This window comes from Ochotona princeps, chromosome 16 (genome assembly GCF_030435755.1).
Source record: "Ochotona princeps isolate mOchPri1 chromosome 16, mOchPri1.hap1, whole genome shotgun sequence".
NCBI classification, from domain to species: domain Eukaryota; kingdom Metazoa; phylum Chordata; class Mammalia; order Lagomorpha; family Ochotonidae; genus Ochotona; species Ochotona princeps.
In genome coordinates, this window is record NC_080847.1 from 22,626,169 (window position 1) to 22,646,720 (window position 20,552).

Here is a 20,552-nt window from a genome sequence, read left to right on the forward strand (position 1 = left end):
TCCCAACTCCTTCCCAGACCAGAGAGAGAAGTACAGAGCTGACAGGACTAGGGAAGCTGAAGGGTTGGGTCATTGATGCCTATTGCTGGTCGCCCTGGGTATAGCTTCCTGGTCCTGCAACCTGTCCTGCAGCTCCAGCACACAGAGGAGCCCATGGGCAGGACCTCTTGTGGTTCTCAGTTCTGAGGTCCTCTTGACCACCCGCAGTGATGGTCTGTTCTCATTGCTGTTACAGAGGATGAGGAGGGAAAGTGAGGCAATTGTTCGTGGTTACACAGCTGGAGGGGAAGCAGATACTATGGGACAGTGTCTCAGGGTGTTTGGCGCGAGACCCTGGACCAGCTCAAGTCTGAGCCCTGAGCTGCCCGACCGCACACATGAGCCCGGAACACAGGTACTGCTTGGTTCTACCGTGATGGCATGGCTCTTGTTGCTACCACAGCAATGAGTCACTTCTGTGGGCTGTGGTCAAGTTGTAACCCAGTCCCCTTCCCTGGAGGGTCTAGGGAAGCCAGCTTTGAGGAGGGTAGGACCCAGGAAGAGCTGATCATATGCTTTTACTTCCCCAACCCTCCTTATACCAAGCTCTTGCGGAGGGAGGGAGGAAGGAGGTGAGGGTGGCTGTGGTAAGGAGAGGAAAATGCAGAGGAAACCAGAGTGGAAATGCCTCAGCATGGAGGCACTGCTCAGTGTGCAGGTGGCGGCTGACCTGGAGAGGAAGGGCAGATGGAGAAGGCTACTACAGGATTAAGTCTGGCCCCTCTTGCTGCCCCCACATTCCCCAGAGACCCTGCCCAGATGTTCCTTTGTGTCTGTAAAATGTTCCAGAGCCAAGTAGCAGCCCAGTCTCATGACTGACGGAACAGCATGGAGGTTTAAGTTATCTGTGCACCTGACAGGCAGGCCTGGTCCAGAGGAGAGGCAGTACTCCAGCGAGCAGGGCATCTCAGCCATACCCTTGCAGCTCTTCCACTGTCTTTGAAGCCCAGGCTGAAGGCAGCATCACATGCTGAGATCCCAGGGCAGCCGAGGGGTCGGTGAGCAGGGTTTCCACCTACACAATCAACCCACTGAGCAGAAGGACTTGCTGGGGTCAGTCACTGCGCATTGCTGGGAGCCCAGCCTGGGCTTTGGGTGGCCAGTGTCCAATCCTTAGCAGCTCCCCACTCTGCCCTGGTCATGGGCAAGGGGTAAGCTGGTGTCTCTGACACCATTGCCAGCAGCAGACGCTGAGAATAACGGCGGCTGGAACTCCACTCGGGGCATGCCAGCACATGGCGCAGGTCCGAATCACCCACCTGCCAGGCCCCCATCTGCCACATGCCTCATCACTGTGTAGCCCTGGGAGACGGCAGCTCTGCCTCACCATGGTGCTATACACGGCGGCTCAAACCCACACCAAAGCCCATCCCATCTCGGCGGCGACCCCGTGGGAACAGCAGGGCCACGATAAGGACACTGAAGAGTCAGAGAGACAAGACAGGCCTGCAACACCCAGCAGTGGCAGACTCCAGCTCACATCCTCAGTGCTGACCCTGAGATGCTGTGGGCCAGAGGGTCTCAGCATGCTCCAGAAGGAAGAAGCCAGATGCCAGGGTGTGGTCCCAGAGGATGCAAACTCTGTCCTCACTCCAGCACCACTGGTAGCCCCCGCTCTGTGTGGTGCAGCCCAGATTGGGGTTGCTCAGTGACCCATTCAAGGCAAGTACCGGCGACAAAACCACTACTAACGGCGCTACTTTGCCAGAAACAGTTCCGAGTACCAGGTGTGAGTTACTTCTTCTATTGCCAACAGTGTCCCTGCTTCCCTCAACACACTCACACACACATGCACGCACACAACACAGGTGAGACTACCATCACCTCCCCTGCACAGGTGATCATGGCAAAGGCAGAAAGGGGCTTGCTACACATGGCAGTTGGGTAGCAAGTGGCAGAACTGGGGCGAGGCTCACATGGGAGTCAGCCTCTCTTCATGGAGTGTTCCTCCAAATCCTTTGCTCACTGAGCCTGGTGAGATGCCAAGTCTGAGCCAAGTCTGTTACTCAGTGATAATACTTTTGCCATCACCCCTCACAGCCCACCAGCTCCAGCTAGTGCCCTATGGGGAGGAGGGTCAACGCTGTGATGGCCACATGAGTTGTACACACATGCTTGCTGGCCTGCACCCTGCCATTGGCTTCACTGTGCTCTGGCTCCTGTGGCTACTGAGCTTACAGAAGAGTGCTTACTGCCCAAGACCCAGGTTCTATAGAGGCGCTGGTGGTCAACATTGGCTCTTGGCCCACTTTGTTGCAATGGTACCATGAGGTGCTTGTCCTGGCAATGTAGTTCAAAGAACAAACTAGCATGGCCTGCCCATGGTGACCCCCACCCACTGTAGCTCCCCAGACTCCAGAGCCACTGTGGGCAACTGAAGTCTGAGCATCTGCAGGGTGGGCCCGGGCTGTGGCTAGTCTTGTCAGTGTGGCCTTGAGATGGGCTGCCAGCATGTCCTTGCTGCCCTGTGTCCAGTGGGCCTGGGCCACTCACCGTGGTTTCATCTTCGTGGAGCACCTGGTCGTAGCCGCTGAGCGCGACGCAGAAGATGATGGCCGTGACGTCCTCAAAGCAGTGGATCCACTTCTTGCGCTCAGACCGCTGGCCCCCGACGTCAAACAGCCTGCCGGAAAGACAGACAGGGACAGTGGTGGGGGGCAGGGGCAGGTGGCAATGGGGAAACCTGGCAGTGAAGTTGGGAGTACACTCTGAGGGGAGTGCTGTATGCTTCCTGAGGAACTGGGCTCCAAGTGCTGACTGGTGGACTCTCTGTGGCCATCCTGGCCTGGGGACAGCCCTTACTGTCCTGGGGGTCTCTCCCAAGACCAGCCTACACTCACATGTTGTGACTGTAAGACCTGTCCTGGCAGATGAACAAAGCTACTGAGGGATACGCCTCGGCTGGCCCCTGGGAAACACCTCTCAGAAGTCCTCCTTCCTGGACATGTTCACACTTTGCTCTTCCACACACACACCATGAGAAGAGCAAAGGGAGACACTGAGAGCTAGGGCTGTGCCCAAGCTTGCAGTGAGGGTCAGAGTGGTGGAACCTGGGTCTGAGCCAGCCCTGCCTGCTGACCAGGCCGGTGCTCACCTCTGCTCTGCTGCACCCCTTCTCAAGCACATGGGAGCCTGGGCTCCTCCTTCCAGACTCCAACTCCCAAGAGCTTGGGGAAGAGACTGTGGGCAGGCGGGACTTATGAGCTGGAAATACAGGTCAGATGCATATTCTCTAAGCCCCTAGGCAGGGGCCCTGCCACTTGTGGGCCCTGGAGATCCTGCTGGCACACCACGGCGGCAGCGGGCAGGCCCCTGGCCCTGTGTGGACAGGAGGTCAGCAGAGAACACATTGGGCTTGGAGCAAGGAAACAGGCGTGGGTCTGGTCCTACCATCACCTCCAGGAATCCTGCCTGCCAGTCTACAGTAAAGGAGAATTAGCCCCTGGCACCCTGTAGAAAATGTGCCAGTTGGGCAGGGTAGAATCTGGATTCCTCCTCCTGTACTTTTGAGCAGGACAGACTGGGGAGCCTGGGAAGGCAAGGGAGGTATCACACAGGCCACTGGTCCATTGCTGTGTTCCTTAGCTGGGGCTCCTGTGGCCAGTGTGCATGCAGCCCAGAGCTCGGAGCCTCAGCTCTTTAAGCTGCACAGGAGAGAGCAGGGGCTGGCAGGAGTCCTGGTCTCCAGCCATTACAGGCAGGGCAGGGGGCAGGGGCTTTGTGCCTGTCTGCCTATGTAAGGCCCTTGCTCTTCCCTTCTCCTTCGGCCTTTCTTTCTGCTCCTCTTATAGCCAGGAAAGAAACCTGGAAGGCAACACAGGGCATGGGGGTTACCCCAGCTGGGCACCTAACCCTCAAGCAGAGCCTGTGGCCTGCAGCACACATTCCTGTTAAGGAACTTAGAGCCCTGGGTCCAGCTGTGTCCAGGGAAAGCCTTGCTCCTGACCAGGAGTACATGGTCAGCTGTCCCTATGCCCCTTCTGGTTCTGAGCCTATGGGTCACCGAGGTCTCACAGATACTGCTGAGGTGTATCCAGCTCTCCCCATAAGGGGCCACTTGGGTGATCCGCCTGCCCTTCCTCCCCAGCCACTGCCCACGCCAGGGGCTACCTCCTCTCCTCTGTCCAGATCCTTTCTGCTACTCACCCCCTCAGTAAAGGCCCTGAAACAAGCACCCAAACAGGCGTGCTGGTTCCTAACTGCCCCTTCGGGTGTGCCAGCTCCAAAGGCAGGCGCTCCTAGGCCGGGACTGCCCTTCTCTCGGCTGCCTCCCTGGGCCTCACCTGAAGTGCAGGTTCTTGAATGTGAAGTGGGTCTCCACGATGCCAGTGGTTTTGACCCTGGTTCGGAGGATGTCCTGCTCGGTGGGCTGGTAGTCGGCGGCCCCAATCCGGTCCAGGCTGTCCAAGTAGCTGGGGATGGCAACACAAAATGGACTGTGAGCCCAGCAGCAGGGATGGCTTAGGGTTTGCTAGGCGAGTTACTGCCTGAGTCCTGTCTTAAGCCAGGGCCCCTTGTGGGCTGACTGCGCAGGTGTGGTGATGGTGGTGCAAGAGGGTAAGGGTGACTGAAGAAGAGGACGGTATGATCCTGACTTCTCATTCTCAACATGTCTCAGAATCAGACCCCATGCTCTCAGCTTCAGGTACACTGGACAAGGTCAATTGTAAATAAGACCATCCTGTTTACAACCATACTGCCTCAACACTTTCTCATTTGAAAAATTCTAAGGGGTGGGCTTCTGGCACGGCAGTGAAGACACCAGCATGCCTGGGCTTGTATCCCAGCTATGCTCCCTGGTCCACCTTCCTGTTCATCCAGGCAGCAGGTCATGACAATCAGCTGGACACCTGCTGCTCACACACGAGATCTGTTGGACTGAGTTTCCAGCTCTTAGCCCTGGCCTGAATCTGCCCCAGCTGTGGTGGGCATTTGGAGAGTGAACCAGTGGATGGAAGTTCTCCGTTACTCTGCCTCTCAGAACAGGTAACAGGTAAGCTGTGTGACTTGGGTTCTACCCTTTGTTTCCTTGAGGCAAAGGTACTGTTTTATAACTAGCAAGTAGGGATGGTTCTTCAAGAGGGGTGGTTCCAGAGTGCCTGTGCTCAGTGCTGCACGCTGGGCCAGCAAGTCCCCAACGCCCCTGGCTACTTTTGCATTTCCTGTTTATGGAGGGCCTGTGTGCCTTCCCATGGGACATGCTATGAGGGGCTCCTTGGGACCCAGGTCTTAGGAATCAGGCTGTTCCCCTAAATCAGACTCCCATGAGCCTGGTCATGCCCTCTGTGGTGGTGCTGCAGAGTAGCCGTGTGAGGTGCAGCTGCCCCACCGTCCTCCCACTAGGCTGTGAGTGTCTGGGCAAGCTTCACTCTCAGTCTCTGCTGCGCTGGTCCTTGTGAGGATGACCTTGCTGTCATCTCCAGCTGGGCTTCAGGCCTGGGCAGTCACTGCTCTTGCCCCTCCTACTTCAACTGGACAAATCTCTTTCAGATAAGGAGCTCAGATCTGGTCTCACACCATGCTGGCCAAGCCTCACACAGGGAGATAGCCACGGGCAGGTAGCCAAGATTAAGAGCTATCTGAAGTAATCCAGGTGGCAAAGTTGGATCCCTACTTCTCTGGAGGCTGAGGATGGGACAATGGGAAAGACCAAGCCCCATATGGCTCCTACCTTCCCAGGGCCTAACTACCCTACAGAGGAGGGCCTGTGCCTAGGTGCATGCATGTGACATGAACAGGGAGGGGGCATGTCAGTGTGGCAGAAGAAAGAACTGGATGACTGCACCAGGGGCTGTTGTCTAATACAGAACATTTAAAGAAGGTTTCTCAGATGCCTATGGACAGGCAGACAGTGCGTGAATGGTGACGGGCCCAGCAGAGGGAGCCATGAGCATGGGCAGCCATGCCTGGAGTGGAGCATGGCTGGCAGGCAGGTCTGAAGGGCGGCCAGGCTGGGGAATGGGGAGGCAGGAAGCACATGTGGTGGGGCAGGCAGGGGTGAGACCTGGCCGAGCTGGGGTCGGGTGGCAGAGGTGAAGACGGCAGGCATCAGGGTGGGCGCAGGCCCTTGAGGCTATTGCAAGGACTAGGCTTTTTTACTCCTGAGTGATGTGGGAGCGCAAGGGAGGCTGTCTGTAGCTGCAGAGATGGTCCAGCGAGGAGGCAGCTGCCAGCATGCATGAGGGAGGGGGTGGCAGCTGCGGAGGGAATGGGAAGTGGTGACAATGATGCAGGTCTTTGTAAAGGGAGCTTGGAGGTGAGGTAAAGACACTTCCAGGGGTAGAATGAAGGGGAGGGTAGGAAGCAGGTATTCCACCGGCACATGGTGCTTTGTGTGCATTCAGATGTCCAAACGAGCAGACTGGAGTCAGGACAGGAGGGCGTGTAGGGCTGATGCAGGCAGTGGGAGAGCTACAGCTTGGGCCCCTGGGGGAGATAGGCAGGAACAGTGGGGCACTCTGAGAAGGTGTCAGGTGCAGAGGCTGAGGCTGGGCAGAAAGCCTAGAGCCTGAGCAGCACACACAAGAGGCAGTGACGTACAACTGGCTAGGGGTCTACAAGAAGAGGAGGAGGAGAAGAAGTCTGTCCAGAGAGGCACAGTAGACAGGGCGAGGGGAGAAGTGTGGATAGTAACCAAGGACAATTCAGCGGGAAATTGGATTCAGGAAAATCATGGAACTGCCCTGTACAACCCCTGGTGCACTCTGCTCTGCCTCCCTGGGTCTGGTTAGTCTGACAGCACGAGCTGGCCATGTTTACTGAGGCCTCAGGTACACAGAGAGGCAGTCTGCATCCTAGCTAGACCAGGCCTTGTGCCCCTCTCCTCTGAGCCCTGGTCTCTCACCTAGCAAGGCCTGGGTTGGGATGATGGTGACTGGGCTTCACAAGGCACACAGTGCCCCCGCAAGTGTGCAATGTGACAGCATTGCCAGGCACTAACTCCCTTTTTTTTTTTTTAAGATTTATTTATTTTTATTGCAAAGTCAGATATACAGAGAGGAGGAGAGACAGAGAGGAAGAGCCTCTGTCTGCTGATTCACTCCCCAAATGACCACAACAGCCAGAGTTACACCGATCTGAAGCCAGGAGCCAGGAATTTCCTCCAGGTCTCCCACGTGGGTGCAGGATCCCAAGGCTTTGGGCCTCCTCAACCAATTTCCCAGGCCACAAGCAGGGACTGGATAGGAAGCGGTGCTGCCAGGATTAGGACCAGTATCCATATGGGATCCCGGCACGTCCAAGGTGAGCACCTCAGCTGCCAGGCCACCACATCGGGCCCACTGCCTCCCTTCTATCACAGCACAGACACATCCACTTGTATCTGTTCTGTACTGGGCTCAAGACTTGTCAGAAGATGAGACTGACCTGCTAAAATAGCTACTACAATGCAACTCTGATTAGACTGTATTTAAGACCCTTTGGGCAGAGCTAGCACTGTAGGCAGCAAACTGGACTGCCACTGTGGTACTGGCATTCCATCTTATTAACTCCTTCACTTCTGACCCAGCTCCATGTTGATGTCCGGGAGAGTGGTGGACTATGGTCCCCTGGCCACGCAGGGGACTGGATGGAGTTCCAGCCAAGCCTTGGCTGTCGCAGCCATCTGGGACATGACTTTCCTCTCTCTCTGGTTCTCCTTTTCATTCTTTCCTTGCACAATTCACATACATCAGTAAGTCTTAGAAAAATTTTTTTCTGGCCCTGGCTGTTGGAGCACCCCCACCTCCTTACCACGGACCCCTCTCTTGGAGGTTGGACACCGAAGACCTAACTGTGGAAAGCCAGAGTAAGCCTGCCCAAACCTGGGCAGTGCAGCAAGGAAGGAAGCTGAGATAAGCTGTTACATTTCCTCGGCTTCCTTGGTAGAGAGTTGACAATTTCCTTTACTGAAAGTTATGGTAACCAGCAGAACTAAAAACAATCCTGCAATCAGCAATGAGTGGAGGGGAAGGGGAGAGGGAGAAGGGTGAAGGTGAAGGAGGAGGGAGGGAGGGGTGGGGAGAGGTGGAGGGGAAAGGGGCAGAAGGGCTGGAGGGGGAAGGGGAGAGGACTGGAACGGCTGGCGGTGGAACAGGAGGAGGAGAGGCGTGGAAAGGGAGGGAGATGAGAAGGGTGGAAGGGGAAGTGGAGAGTGAGAATGGGAGTGAAGGTTGGAAGGAAGGAAGTTGGGGAAGAGGGGTAGAAGGGAAAAGGAGGAGGAGAAGGGGGAGGGGAGGTAGAAAGGGAGAATGGGTGTGAGGGTTGGAGGGGGAGAGGTAGCTGGGAAGAGCAGGGAGTAGGGAGGGGAGAGAAAGAGGGTGGCAGGCCTGGAGCTGAGCTGGACTCCTCAGGTGACCTGGCAGGGGCTGGGAGTACTCTGCACAGCTGCAGTGTCCCTGTCTCTGGACACCACTGGGACAAGCCAGAGGAAGCAGTTCCAGGAGGAGGGGACAGGACTTGGAAGGGCAGGAGATCACTTTTTGTTTTATAATTTTTGCTATTAACTTTTTTTTTTTTTTTTGGCAACAGATGCATTTTATGATGAATGAAATAGGTCAAACCTTAAGCGGAGAATGCCATTTGATGAGTCACCAGAATGCAGACTCAGGCCAGCTGGCTCTGAGGGACCCTGCAGCTCCTGCTGGCTGTAGGGAAGGAGGCTTAGGACTTGGGCCTGGCAGACAGGAAAGGAAGGAGGGAGCAGCCAGCCCGGCCACCCTCCTGGCCTGGTGTGGGCTGGTAACAGAAGGACACACAGGGAACTGTTCCATAAAGCCTCTGGCCTCATCCCTGCTCTCCAATGCATCCCTGGGGGATCAGGCGGCCCTGGGTGGCCACCAGTTGAGGCTCCCAGGCCTTACTTGGGCCTTGACAAGCCAGGTGTGCAGAAATGGGAAGGCGCTCCTGGTCTGCATCTAGTCTGGGTTTTTTGGCAGCCACTGTGGCCACTGCAAGGGTCTGCCTGTCAGGGAGCACTGTCATATTCAATGACCTTAGACTCTGCCGTGTTGGCACAGTGCAGATCTAGGTATATTACTCCCCAAACTATCAGTGGCTTGGCCAGGGGAACTTTCTGTTGTGAGGATGGCCCTGAGCAGTGTAAGACACTGAGTAGCCAGCCAGAGGGACAAGCCTAGTCATTGCATTAAAAAAATGTCTCCACCTGATGCTCAATGCCCCCTGGGAACAGAATGGCTGGACTGAGATGCCATGGTGGGAATAGGGAACATGTATCTATCCTCTGAGAGTGGGCTTGAGCCAGGGGTGTGGTGCTAGCTGACCACTTCCACAGAAGGCCCCTGGGACCCACACTGCCAAAGTGGGCTGGTTCGGAAAGCTAAGACACCAACCCTGCATCCCCACCCCTGGCACATCCATCTTCCCAGGGCTCTTTTTAGCCTCAAGGGCAAGAATCCAGGGAAGACATCCTTGAAGGCTAGAACGACATCCTTGAAGGACACCATCTACATGATGAAGGTCAGGGGAGGCGGGCGACCCCAGTGTCCCATGTGAAGCCTGCAGCGTGTTCCTTGCTGGTGCCCTTTCTGCCACTTCTCACTACACTGGCTTTTCCCACTTCCCATTTCTCTACTTTCCTCATTTCAATGTTAAACACAGAGAAATGGAAAGCTTTATGATTTCCTCTAAAATAAAGCAAAATGGCAGCATTTAAGTAATTTTCTGCCTGTTTGGCTCCTGATTGTGTTTATGGAGCCAGAAGGTCTCTAGTAAAAGCAGCAACAACAACAACAAACCATGCTGCTGCGCTCGGCTCTGACCAGGTCTGGGCCCTCTCCTGTTTGCCTGTCCCTTGTCCCTTTTCTCCTCTGCCTTCCCTGGCCTCACTCTTAGCCTTTCTCCTTCCTCTGACGCCAGCACCTGTGGAAGAATGCCTCCCAGCAGGTGTGGCCTTGGCTGGCCTGCCTCTTGGCCTCCTGATGCCCCAGCAACCCACCTCCCTCTGTCCCCCGGGACCTCCTGGCCCAGGACACTCACTATTTGGCAGAATCATTGAGCTGATATTCCCGAGACCGGTTGAAGCACTCCTGGATCCCTGAGTCGCCCCAGAGTCGCATCATGGCAGAGAGCAGTTCTGCAGAGAAGGGCTCGGTGTCTTCCATCCGACTCACCACGTCGCACACCATCTTGGCGTCGGCCTGTGAGGAGAGACAGAGAATGCCTGGAGGTCTGGGTGGTGACAGGTGAGCCCTGGCCAGCCAAGGTCCCTATCTGGCTGGGACTGGGGGCTGGGTTTGTGACAAGGCCCCCGCCAGCGTGGTAGCCAACTCTGGAGAATACCCTACGTCCAGAACTCAGGTCCTCTCTGGTCTCACAATAGGGCAGTGGCCTTGGACCATGCCCCACCGAGTCCGGGGGTCTACATAAGCAGGAACCAAGACTGACTGGCTTGCATCTCCATACTCCCACTCAGCCACCATGGTTTAACATTTACCTACATGGCTAACTCAGGTTCTGCATGCTATTTCCATTTGAGGGAAAGAAATTAAAAGTGTCCTTGGCTAGAATTTTCATTTCCTCTACTTTTTAACCCAAGGTGAAGCAAAATTCTTGGATCTGGTCTACATCAGGGGGAAAGAGGAGGCATTTGATTATTTGAAAACTCCAGTTAACAGAGGGTCACAGGGGAGCGATACCATAGGGCAGGCGGACTGACAGGACTGGCTGCCATGTTAGTGTGCATGGTGAAAATTCCTTAGGTCAACTATGAATGTCAAAGGGCTGGTGTTTGGTGTTATCAGGTTAATCTGCCACTTGAGATACCTGCATACCTAATGGCAGTGCCTGGCATGAGGCTGGCCTCTGCTTCCTGGCCAGCCTCCTGCTAATGTGCACCTTGGGAGGGGGCAGATGATGATGTAACTTGTTGGATGCCTGTCACCTATGTGGGAGGCCCAGACTGAGTTGCTAGCTCCTAACTTCTCCCTGGTTCAGTTCTGGCTATTGGGAGCAATTGAGGAGTGTGTCAGTGGATGGAGTATCTCTCTCTTTCTCTCTGTGTCTCTGTTGCTCTACCTTTTAGAACAATAATAATAGCTACACGGTGCCAGGATATCCTTTATTCCAAGCCTTTAAAAGACATATTCAACCTCAAGATTGTAGGCCACCAAAGGTAAAACTTCATTTTATCAACAGTGACCTGTGACCCGCTGTTCTCTGGGGGCTGGATAAGCTACATCTTGGTTAAAGAAGCACAGGGCAGGAGTGGGTAAGAAGAGGGTGCAGTGGGAGTTCTAAGGGCAGACACATATTTAGTCACTGAAGGCCCTGGGGCGCACACAAAGTGCTGTATAATTCACAGGTTTCTTCTCCCACCCCCTCACTCGGGCTCCACATGGGGACCATTCATTTCCAGAGGCCACAAGTGAACCCGCTGACCTGCAATGGTCTTCTGGAGATTCACTCAGGTCCTGGGAAGTCACAAAGCTGCCACTGCTGCCACAAACACACAGCACTCTAGAGTTACCTTATAGCTTCATGACTGCCTCAGAAGGCAGCTGGCAGCTGCAGCAGCGTGCCCAATCCCTCTGCCCTCTCTGAATCCTTGCAGGAGAGTTCTGCCCCCTGGACCTAGAGGAGGGTCACAGGCCTTGCTTTGACCCATGGAATGGTGGAGGGTAGCAAGGTATCCCTAAAGTGGCCCTGTGTGCTTCCCATGTCTCCTGGACCTCCACTGTCACTGTGAATCTATCCAGTTACTCCTGTTCACCCCAGGAACTGGAGATGGGGTACATGGTATAAAGCTGAGCCCAGCCAGGATCTCTGATGAAGTGACTCCGTCTGGACTATTGTGTCAACGGCAGACACGGAGTCACATCAAGTGCATCATCTGCACTTGACAGGCGGGGAAATAGGGCTACAGGCAGGAGGGTATTCAGTGAAGGGGATGGGTGAGAGTGGCAGAGCTGGCATCCCAGACACCCACCTCTGACTGCATGGCCAGCCTCTGTGGGCAGTCATGCATGCTGAGGGCAGTCCCTGTCTGCTGCACATCTGGTGCAAGTCATATCTGACCAAAGGGCTGTGGCTGGGGAGCAGCAGGCCCACCACCTCCCTGGCCTCACAGACCCCTGAAGTTGCGGTATTTTACTTCATGCTCAGGCGGTGCAATAATTATTACTGGAAGTCCTTCCCACCCCTCACCCTCCGATGAAGGTGGAGGAGTGGCAGACCAAGCAGCTCCTGCCAGGTGCTGAACACCACGAAGGCGTGAAATCAACTTCTGGTAGGTGAGTGGCTAGCAGCAGCTTCTGTATGAAAGGGGGGCCATAAGCTGTTCGCTGCAGAATGCTAGTTGGAAGGTTCTGACAGCAGTGCCTCCTGCTTATCCAGGGATGACAGAAGTTGCCACTGTCCTGGAGGGTAGCAGGCCACATGCACAGTGCTAACTTAGTTCCAGTTCCCAGGGACAGTGCCTTAAATGCCCAGCCAAGTTACCCCTGCTGACGGTGGAGGCTCAGGACTAGGCTGGGAGCACGTCCTGTGGTGGCAGTAACCTAAAAAGCAGCCCTGGGCCCTGGGCTTTGGGTGCCTCAGGCAGGCAGTGATGACTCAGGGAGGCAGTGGGTGGAGGGGGCTGAGTTGGGGGAGGGCTACACCTGGGGCTAGAAATAGAGTGAGGCCTCTGAGTCAGGGCACTGTAGCCCACCCTGATCCGCAGTGCCAGCATGACCTCTGCCATGTCCACTCCTATCCCGGCCCCAAGATCTGGCCAGTTTCCCAAGCATCCTCCTGGGTTCCACACTCACAACTCCTATTGGAAGGGAGACCAGACTGCTCCTGGGGTGTGAGAAAAATACTCCCCTCTGAGTACTTCAGAACCACATTATACTCTACATTTCGGGGGCGGGGAATGACCCTTCTAAGGTGGGATTCATAAACTGTAGACCCACCAGCAAAGCTGCTCCTCCAGGAGTGACCTGGAATTGCTGCATTCCACGTCAGATGCTCCAGTGCACGGCCTGTACCTGCTTTATCTCATCACTGCTGGGTGCTGGGATGGGGGAGGCATGGGGTTCTGCGTGCCAGCGCCCCTCCCCTTCCTGTTTGCTTTCCTAGCTCATGGGCCTGGGCATCATCAGGTGCCAAGCTTCCCAGCCCCAGGAACCCTGCCTGACTGTGCCAGCCCTGCTGCTTCCCAAGCCCAGGGTGCTGCTGCGTCCGCCCTGCTTCCTGCCAGGCCACAGGCTGCTGGCATCTGCCTGGCATCAGTTCTCCCCTTCTCTTTCAGGACCATAATGCCACAACCTCCATGGATCATCCAAGGACTACGTATTCTTGTGCAGCCTGCAGTGTGCCTGTGTGAAGGGTTCTGCACGGTGAGCTGTAAGTCCTGCTCCTGCAGCCTTTCTGGGGGTTTTAGATCACAGACTCTTAGTTGCTTGAATCTGGCCTCCAGTCCAGGATCCCAACTGGAGCAAGGACCTCAACCTTTCTGAGGCTCAGGGTCCTCACCTGCTAACTCATGGTCATTTTCATCACAGAGCTGTCATGAGCAAACAGAGCCCTGAATAGAGGCATGACACCCCAGGGGGGGCTGTGCTGGGGCCCAGCCAGTAAATAGGTGCACCCTGCCTCCATCTTTGTGATGATTAGAGGCAGGGGAGAGGGGCAGGACTGTGTACTTTCCAATGCCAACAACAGGTGAGATGCTATGTTTATGGGTTTAGGATCAGGAGACTGGGAGAGGTTGTGCTTTTTCAAGGTTGTCAAAGGATTTGTCCTGCATCGAGGGTGGGAAAGAAGCATTAATTTTTGTTGTAGGCAATACAGCCTTTCTGGCTAAGTGATATCTTTCTCATAATGTCAACACACAAATGGTCCATAGTGACTTTAGGCGAGGTACTTCAGGGGAGTCCCGGGACTCTGAAGAGCCTCAAGCAACAGGAGAAAGGGCTGGTCAGAGAGAGGGGGGTCACACAGAAACAGGACCTAGGGGCCAGCTCCAATGTCTTCAGGGTGATGGGTGTGACACAAGGAGCCCTCCGAAACGGAGGTACAGGGCAGCCTGGGGTTGGGTAGGGTGACGTCACTGAACTGGCAGCCCACAGGGCCCTCCTGCCGTAAGGATGTGCTGCAGGGAGCTGCTTGAGAAATGTGTGGGGAAAGCAGCACAAGAGCCAGACGACCAGTGATGGGACAGCCTGCTAGCACCCAGAAAGCTGTCTCCAGGCAGCAGGCCAGTTCCTGGCTCTAGCACTGGTACCAGTGCTATGAGGGGTGTAGGCTGCCATGGCCACGTGGTGCCACCTGCCTGGTTGCAGACAGGTTCCATGTACCAACACCTGCAACTTCGGTATTTCAGAGCTGGAGCTGATGCCAGTCCATGCTGTGGGACATCCTGGAGGGTGGCGGCCAAAGAAGTCAGCATCAGTTCATCTAAGCCAGTGGAAAAGAGCACAATGCTTTCCATGGCTATGCCAGATTCAGCTGGGACCTAGCAGTGCCCAGGTGTGTCTGCTGGGTGAAGATGGGAGGTTCAGTGGCACATTTAGTCTTTGAGACTGCTGCCTTCTCATGGCAGCGCAGACTTCTCAGTAAACATCAGTGGCCAAGTAGTGTTCCACTGTAACAAAAGGCCCAGACTTGTCTTTTCAACGGATTAGATGCAAAGGCTGAGTGGGGAAATCAATGGGGATTTTCCATTAGAGCCCCAGGGTCAGATCCTGGCTCTGCACCTGTTCAGCCGTATGCCCATGATAGACCACTTCACCTTCCCCAGCCTCTGTCCTCCCATGAGCTCTTGGCACAAGGCTGTTTGTGCTGATCAAATGGGCTGAGGTGGTGACACAGCTCTGCAACGCGGATGAGCTCTGCAAACGTCCATGATTATAAGCAAAGATGAAGTGCCTCAGATGCAAACAACAGCTGACTTCCAAGGCAAGCACGTAGTTTTGATAACAATAATCACAATAATTATCATAATAACCCCTTCCCACTGAAGAGCTGCTTTGCATCCTTCAGAATTTGCCTCCATTTCTAATCTTCTGGGCTAAGTGAAGGGTGAACTGGTACACACACACACGCATGCACACACATGCACACAAGCTCTCCAGGTGCTGGAAGAAAAGCTTGATCGGCCCCACCCTGTTTTGTATGCTGCTGTTTTCCCTGCATCCACTAGGGGGCAGGAGTGCACAGGCCAATGGGAGAGTGAGCCTGCATACTTTGAGCCAGAGGCTAGGAAGGCCTGAGCCAGACCCCTGTCCCCATTGTTGTCTTCCTTGGGTGCCTCCCCACTCCTAGAAGCCCCCTAAAGGGAAAGCCCAGTGAAGGGCCTGCTGGAGGCCCAGTCTGGGCCCTGCAACTCCAGCAGTGGGCCCATCTGGGCACTTAGTAACTGCCAGGCACATATATCCTGCAGAGGCCTGCACCTCTGAGGACATTAGTCACGAGCTCTAGCACACTCAGGAGGCTACCCTTCTTTCTGCAGTTGAACTCAGAATACTGGGGGCAGTGGCAGGAAAAGGGGTCCATCTGTTCACACCTTGGGGAGGAGTCTGCTTTCCTGGCCCGGGGCTGGCAGATGGTTCCCTATGTGAAAGTGGTACCAATCATTGACTCAGGGAGCATCTTAGATGTGTGTGACATGTCTTTGGCTGTGGCAATAGCAGGAGTGGTGCAGACATTTAATGGCTGGGGCCAAGGTATGCTTGGGGCTCTTCTGGGGTCCCACTGAGGCCTGTGCTCCACTCACCTCCCCCAGCTGTCAAGCTTGCCGTCAGTCACAGGGTCTACAGTGTAGGTATGGCACCCTGTGGGTCTACCGTTTTGCTTCAGGGGAGAGGACCTTCCTAGTTACCCAGGAAACTCCTACGGCCCTACTGTGACTTTGGCACTATTTCTAATCAGCCTGCCTTCTCCAGTTGAGATGACAATCTGCCCACCTCCTTCCTTTCAAATCCACTGTCCCATTCTGCAGCCAGCACTGACACATGCCTGCGCTCCCTAGGTGGGACATGCGCCGCCTTCTCTCATGCCTCCACGTGCCACCTTTATCCGCCAGCCACTCCCGGCCTCTCCCAGAGCTCCCACCCCTTTGTGATGCATGCCTTTGGCTTATCCAGGCCACCGCCCACTCCTGCTCTCATCTACCTCCTCATCCCTTCCCTCACCTGTTCATCGGTCTACCCCTGGGTGGCAGATGCCGGGCAGGGACTTGGGCTCGGCCTTCAAGGCTTTTTCTACTTGGCTTGGTGGGGGGAGTACACTGCCTGAATCCCCTGCAGCCTGCCAGCTGGTGCCTCCCCCATGTCAAGGCCACCTTTGTCAGGGCTCCATGGCCTTGTAAAAGAGGATTTTCTGAGGTTTCCAGTTGGAGCCAGAAGGCAAAGGAATCCAAGCTTCCTGGGCTCCTGCACCATCTGCCCTGGGCCCCTCTGAGAACCTCTGCTGCCTTGGGTGCAGATTGCCCTGAAGAGGTAGGGAAGGCTTTCTTTCACTTGGGCTCTCTCAAGGGTCATGTCCTGCTTAGCGCCAGAGCCCCCACATCTTCTGATTGCCTCCAAGGGCTCATTCCTGACAAGTCAGTCCATGATGGAGTTTCAGTAACAGGTTGGGAGGTGCTGCAGCCCAAGTCCTCTGGGGTCTGGCTGCTGCTGCCTTGGACTTTTCACCCAGAGACTGCCGGCCCTGCAGTTGGTGTGGCCTTTCGCCATGGGCCCAGGTCACACAGAAGCCAAGCCTAATACATCAGGATAGCTGCTGTGGAACCCAGTGGGGAGCCGCCTCAGAGTGGCAAACAGCGGCAGGTGTTGCGGCCTAGTGAGTGGTGCCACCCCCTGGGACTTAGAGGCAATCACCTGAGATGAGCCTTGCTTCTGCCCTAGCCCAACTGCCTGCTGGCGCACCTATGGGGAACAGATGTTGGCTTCAGTGCTTGTGTTTCCGACACCCACATGGGAGACCTCTGGCCCACATGGGAGACCTCTGTGTTTCTGACACCCACATGGGAGACCTCTGACTTTGGCCTCGCCCACCCCTGGCTGCTGTGGGCATTTAGGTAGTTCATCATTGTAAAATCTCCATCCCTGCTTCCATCCCTGTCACTCTGCTTTTCAAATTAAAAATATAAATCTTAAAAAAGAAAACCATAAGAATAGAACTGTCCTAGCTAGGATCCAGCAATGGCATGACTGGGTATATGCCCAAAGGAAATGAAATCAACGGCATGGAAGCAACACCTGCATCCCCGTTTACTGCAGTGTTATTCACCGTAGCCAAGAAATGGGAGCAACTTCAGTATCCATCCACTGACGAGTGGACAAAGACAATGTGGCCCTCACACATAGTGGAATACCACTCAGTCACAAGAAGGATGAAATGCTGACACGTGTTAACAATATGAATGGAATTGGAGGTCATTATATTTGACATAAGGTAGGCACAGGTAGACAAGTACTCCAAGGATCTCATTCATATGAGGAATCTAAAACAATTCTGAATTCATGGAAGTGGGGAGTAGAATGGCGTGCCCCAGGGCAGGGGGAAGAGGAGGAGGAAAGGGTCACTACCAGGTACTAAGATGTAGAGAGACAAGGTAGGGCCTGGCTCTAGGGTGACTGCAGGTAACCATAACATAGTGTTTGGTATGTTTTCTAAAAAGCTGTAAGAAGACTTCCGATGCTTTCACCACAAAGGGATGATAAATGCTTGTGAAGACACCATTGCTCACCCTGTGGTGACCAGTATCAATGTATACCAGCACTGACAAAACACATAGCATCCCATAAATACATACAGTGCTTAGTTGAAAAAAAATAATTTTGCAAAAGAAAGAACCAGAGCCAGATTGGTAAATGCCCTTCAGCACAGAGGGTCTCTCAGGGCACAGTTCTGGGGCTGGATATCAGGATGGAACAGGCAGCAGGACTTGGACCGGCTCTGCCCAGGCTGGCTACCCAGGAGGACCTCAGCCACATCACTCACCAACTACAGAGTCATGGGCAGCTCCCCCTGGGAGGCCACTCCAGCACAAGATGTAGCACTCAAGAGAAACAGGTGTGTGGAAGGGGAGCTGGGGGTGATGTCTGAGACGCAGCTAGCCATGGGTTGGCTAAAGCCAAGGCACAGAACAGTCACTGGTTTTTCCTGGAATGCTTGAGAAGACAAGGAGGGAATTGACCTGGATGGGCAGAGACACAAGGCAAAGCCGAGGGCCTTGTCATGCAGCAGCAGATCTGAGAGGGCACCAATGCCCTTGCAGCCACCCATGGGACCTGAGGATGACATCGGGTTCAGACACCCACAGCCTTTGGTATTAAACCACGGATGGTTCTAGATACAAAGGCAGGTAACCAGCGGCTCCCGCACATCTGCCTCTTGGTTATGGCTTGTGCACTGCTTCCTGTGAGGTGGCTTAACGTCTCACTGTGGGCCAGCTCTGATGCTGTGGAAATCTTTCTCCATGGAGAGGCCCAATGCTGACCCTGCTGAGGGTGGAGCTGGGGCGTGTGCTCCTTCCCTCTGCTTGCCAGGATGCTCGGCTGTGTCCTGTAGGCCTGGGGGCTCTGTCAGTCCACAGCCCCAGCCCTGGGAGCATCGGAGTAGAACAGGCAGGGGGGCTATGAAGAGATGTGGTGAGCTGGGAGGGCCTGCCTGAGAGCATAGGGCCCTGTTTTACGACAGCACAGGCAGGAGAGGCAGTGCGTGTGTGTGACAGTGGGGTACTCACCCATTTCTGTCAGCAACATTACACTGTCTCTGGTCCTCAGGCTTCTCATCAATCTCAAATTCCCAAGTATGAAGTGGGGATGCTGTGTGTCCAAGCTCAGCATCACATCCCTTGAAACAGTCTCCCTTCTTAGCATCCCACTTGGTGGGCACGGGTCGACCAATCATACCCTGGGTTGTGTTCTAGATGGGGTACTATGCACAGCTGAGCTACCAGGCAGGCAGCGTGTCGTCACCAGTAAGCCTTAAGGTAACGGGACAGAAATTTCCAAATTCGTGGTGCCCTCCCCACTCCCCGCCTCCTTTCTCCTGAGCTCAATGTTCTAAGATGGGAGAAAAGGACTAAAATTGGATGGGCTAAATTTCCCAGAAGCGAACAAGGGCAGAATGAAATTACCCGCACAGAGCACAGTCAGAAGGGAAGAAAAGTGGAAATGGCCAACTTCATCTCTGCAGAATGCACAGTGACGATGGTGAATAGTTTAATTAGTGCTGCCTTGGCCAGGAGATGCCAGCAACACAATTATGAAGAGAAAAGATGCATGTGGGAATGCTACACACGTGGTGGGGCCTGGAGACACGCAGTGCTGGAGATGCCAGGTCTGGCTGAGTGGGGGTCTCTCCAGGCTCATTAAATGGCCTCCTCCCTGCACTGGGACACCACTTACCAGTGATGGGGCACTGGTTCTGTGTGTCACTGTGCTTCCAGGAAACCTGCCTCTGATGGGCTCTGGGACCCTGGGTCTCTGGATCTCCAATTGTACCAGGCAGGGCCAGGAGGCAGGGGCGAGGCTAGATCAGTAGTTATCCTAGAGTGGTCTGCAGCCCCCTGGGGGTGTCTCTGAGACCCTTTCAGAGGAGTCCTTGGGACCCATACTGTCTTTATGACAATACCAGAAGGTTTTTGCCTTTTTAACATTATTAATATTTGTACTGATGGTGCAAAAGTGACAGATAAAAGCGGGGCAGTCCCCACGGCAGAAAGTAATGTGACACACTCAACTGTACTAGTTGCCATTTTACAGTAATGCATTCACCGTAAAATAAACACCAGCTGGACCCGGCGGCGTGGCCTAGCGGCTAAAGTCCTCGCCTTGAACCCGCCCCGGGATCCCATATGGGCGCCGGTTCTAATCCCGGCGGTTCCACTTCCCATCCAGCTCCCTGCTTGTGGCCTGGGAAAGCAGTTGAGGACGGCCCAAAGCTTTGGGACCCTGCACCCGTGTGGGAGACCCGGAAGAGGTTCCTGGTTCCTGGCATCGGATCGGCGCGCACTGGCCCGTTGCGGCTCACTTGGGGAGTGAATCATCGGACGGAAGATCTTCCTCTCTGTCTCTCCTCCTCTCTGTATATCTGACTTTGTAATAAAAATAAATCTTTAAAAAAAAAAAAAAAAACCACACCAGCTTTACTTAACAGTGTCCTTGCCGAAACAGTAAAAATTACGAGTTTAAAAAATATTTCTACCCTTGAGTGCACGTCCGTGCATTTGGTGTGATGAAAAAGCAAAAAACACACGCATAAAACACTGGTTATCAAAACTGATGGTGGCTCTCTGAGGAGAGACACTTTCTCTAAGACTGAGTCGGGGCCAGCACTGTGGTATAGTGCATTAAGCTGCTGCCTGCAATGCCTGCATCCCATATGGGTGCCCTTTTGAGTTCCAGCTGTTTCATTTCTGATCCAAATCCCTGCTACTGTGCCTACAAAAGCGGTGGAAGATGGCCCAAGATGGGTGCTTGGGCCCTGCATCCATGTGGGAGTTCTGAAAGAAGCTTCTGGCTTTGGCTTGGCCCAGCCCTGTTTCTTTTGGGCCATTTGGGCAGCAAACCAGTGGATGAAAG

At 54.6% G+C, this 20,552-nt stretch overlaps 1 protein-coding gene across 1 annotated transcript in view; it reads right to left on the minus strand.

Moving 5' to 3' along the window:
- The window catches only part of GNAO1 (G protein subunit alpha o1), a 149,620-nt gene that overhangs the window by 5,061 nt on the left and 124,007 nt on the right, over nucleotides 1–20,552 (minus strand). Inside the window, exons 4-6 of the mRNA XM_058674198.1 lie at nucleotides 10,015–10,175; nucleotides 4,323–4,451; nucleotides 2,533–2,662 (exon numbers count right to left, since the gene is read on the minus strand). Of these exons, the coding sequence (XP_058530181.1) occupies nucleotides 2,533–2,662; nucleotides 4,323–4,451; nucleotides 10,015–10,175 (420 nt within the window). The remainder of the gene's footprint in view (nucleotides 1–2,532; nucleotides 2,663–4,322; nucleotides 4,452–10,014; nucleotides 10,176–20,552) is intronic.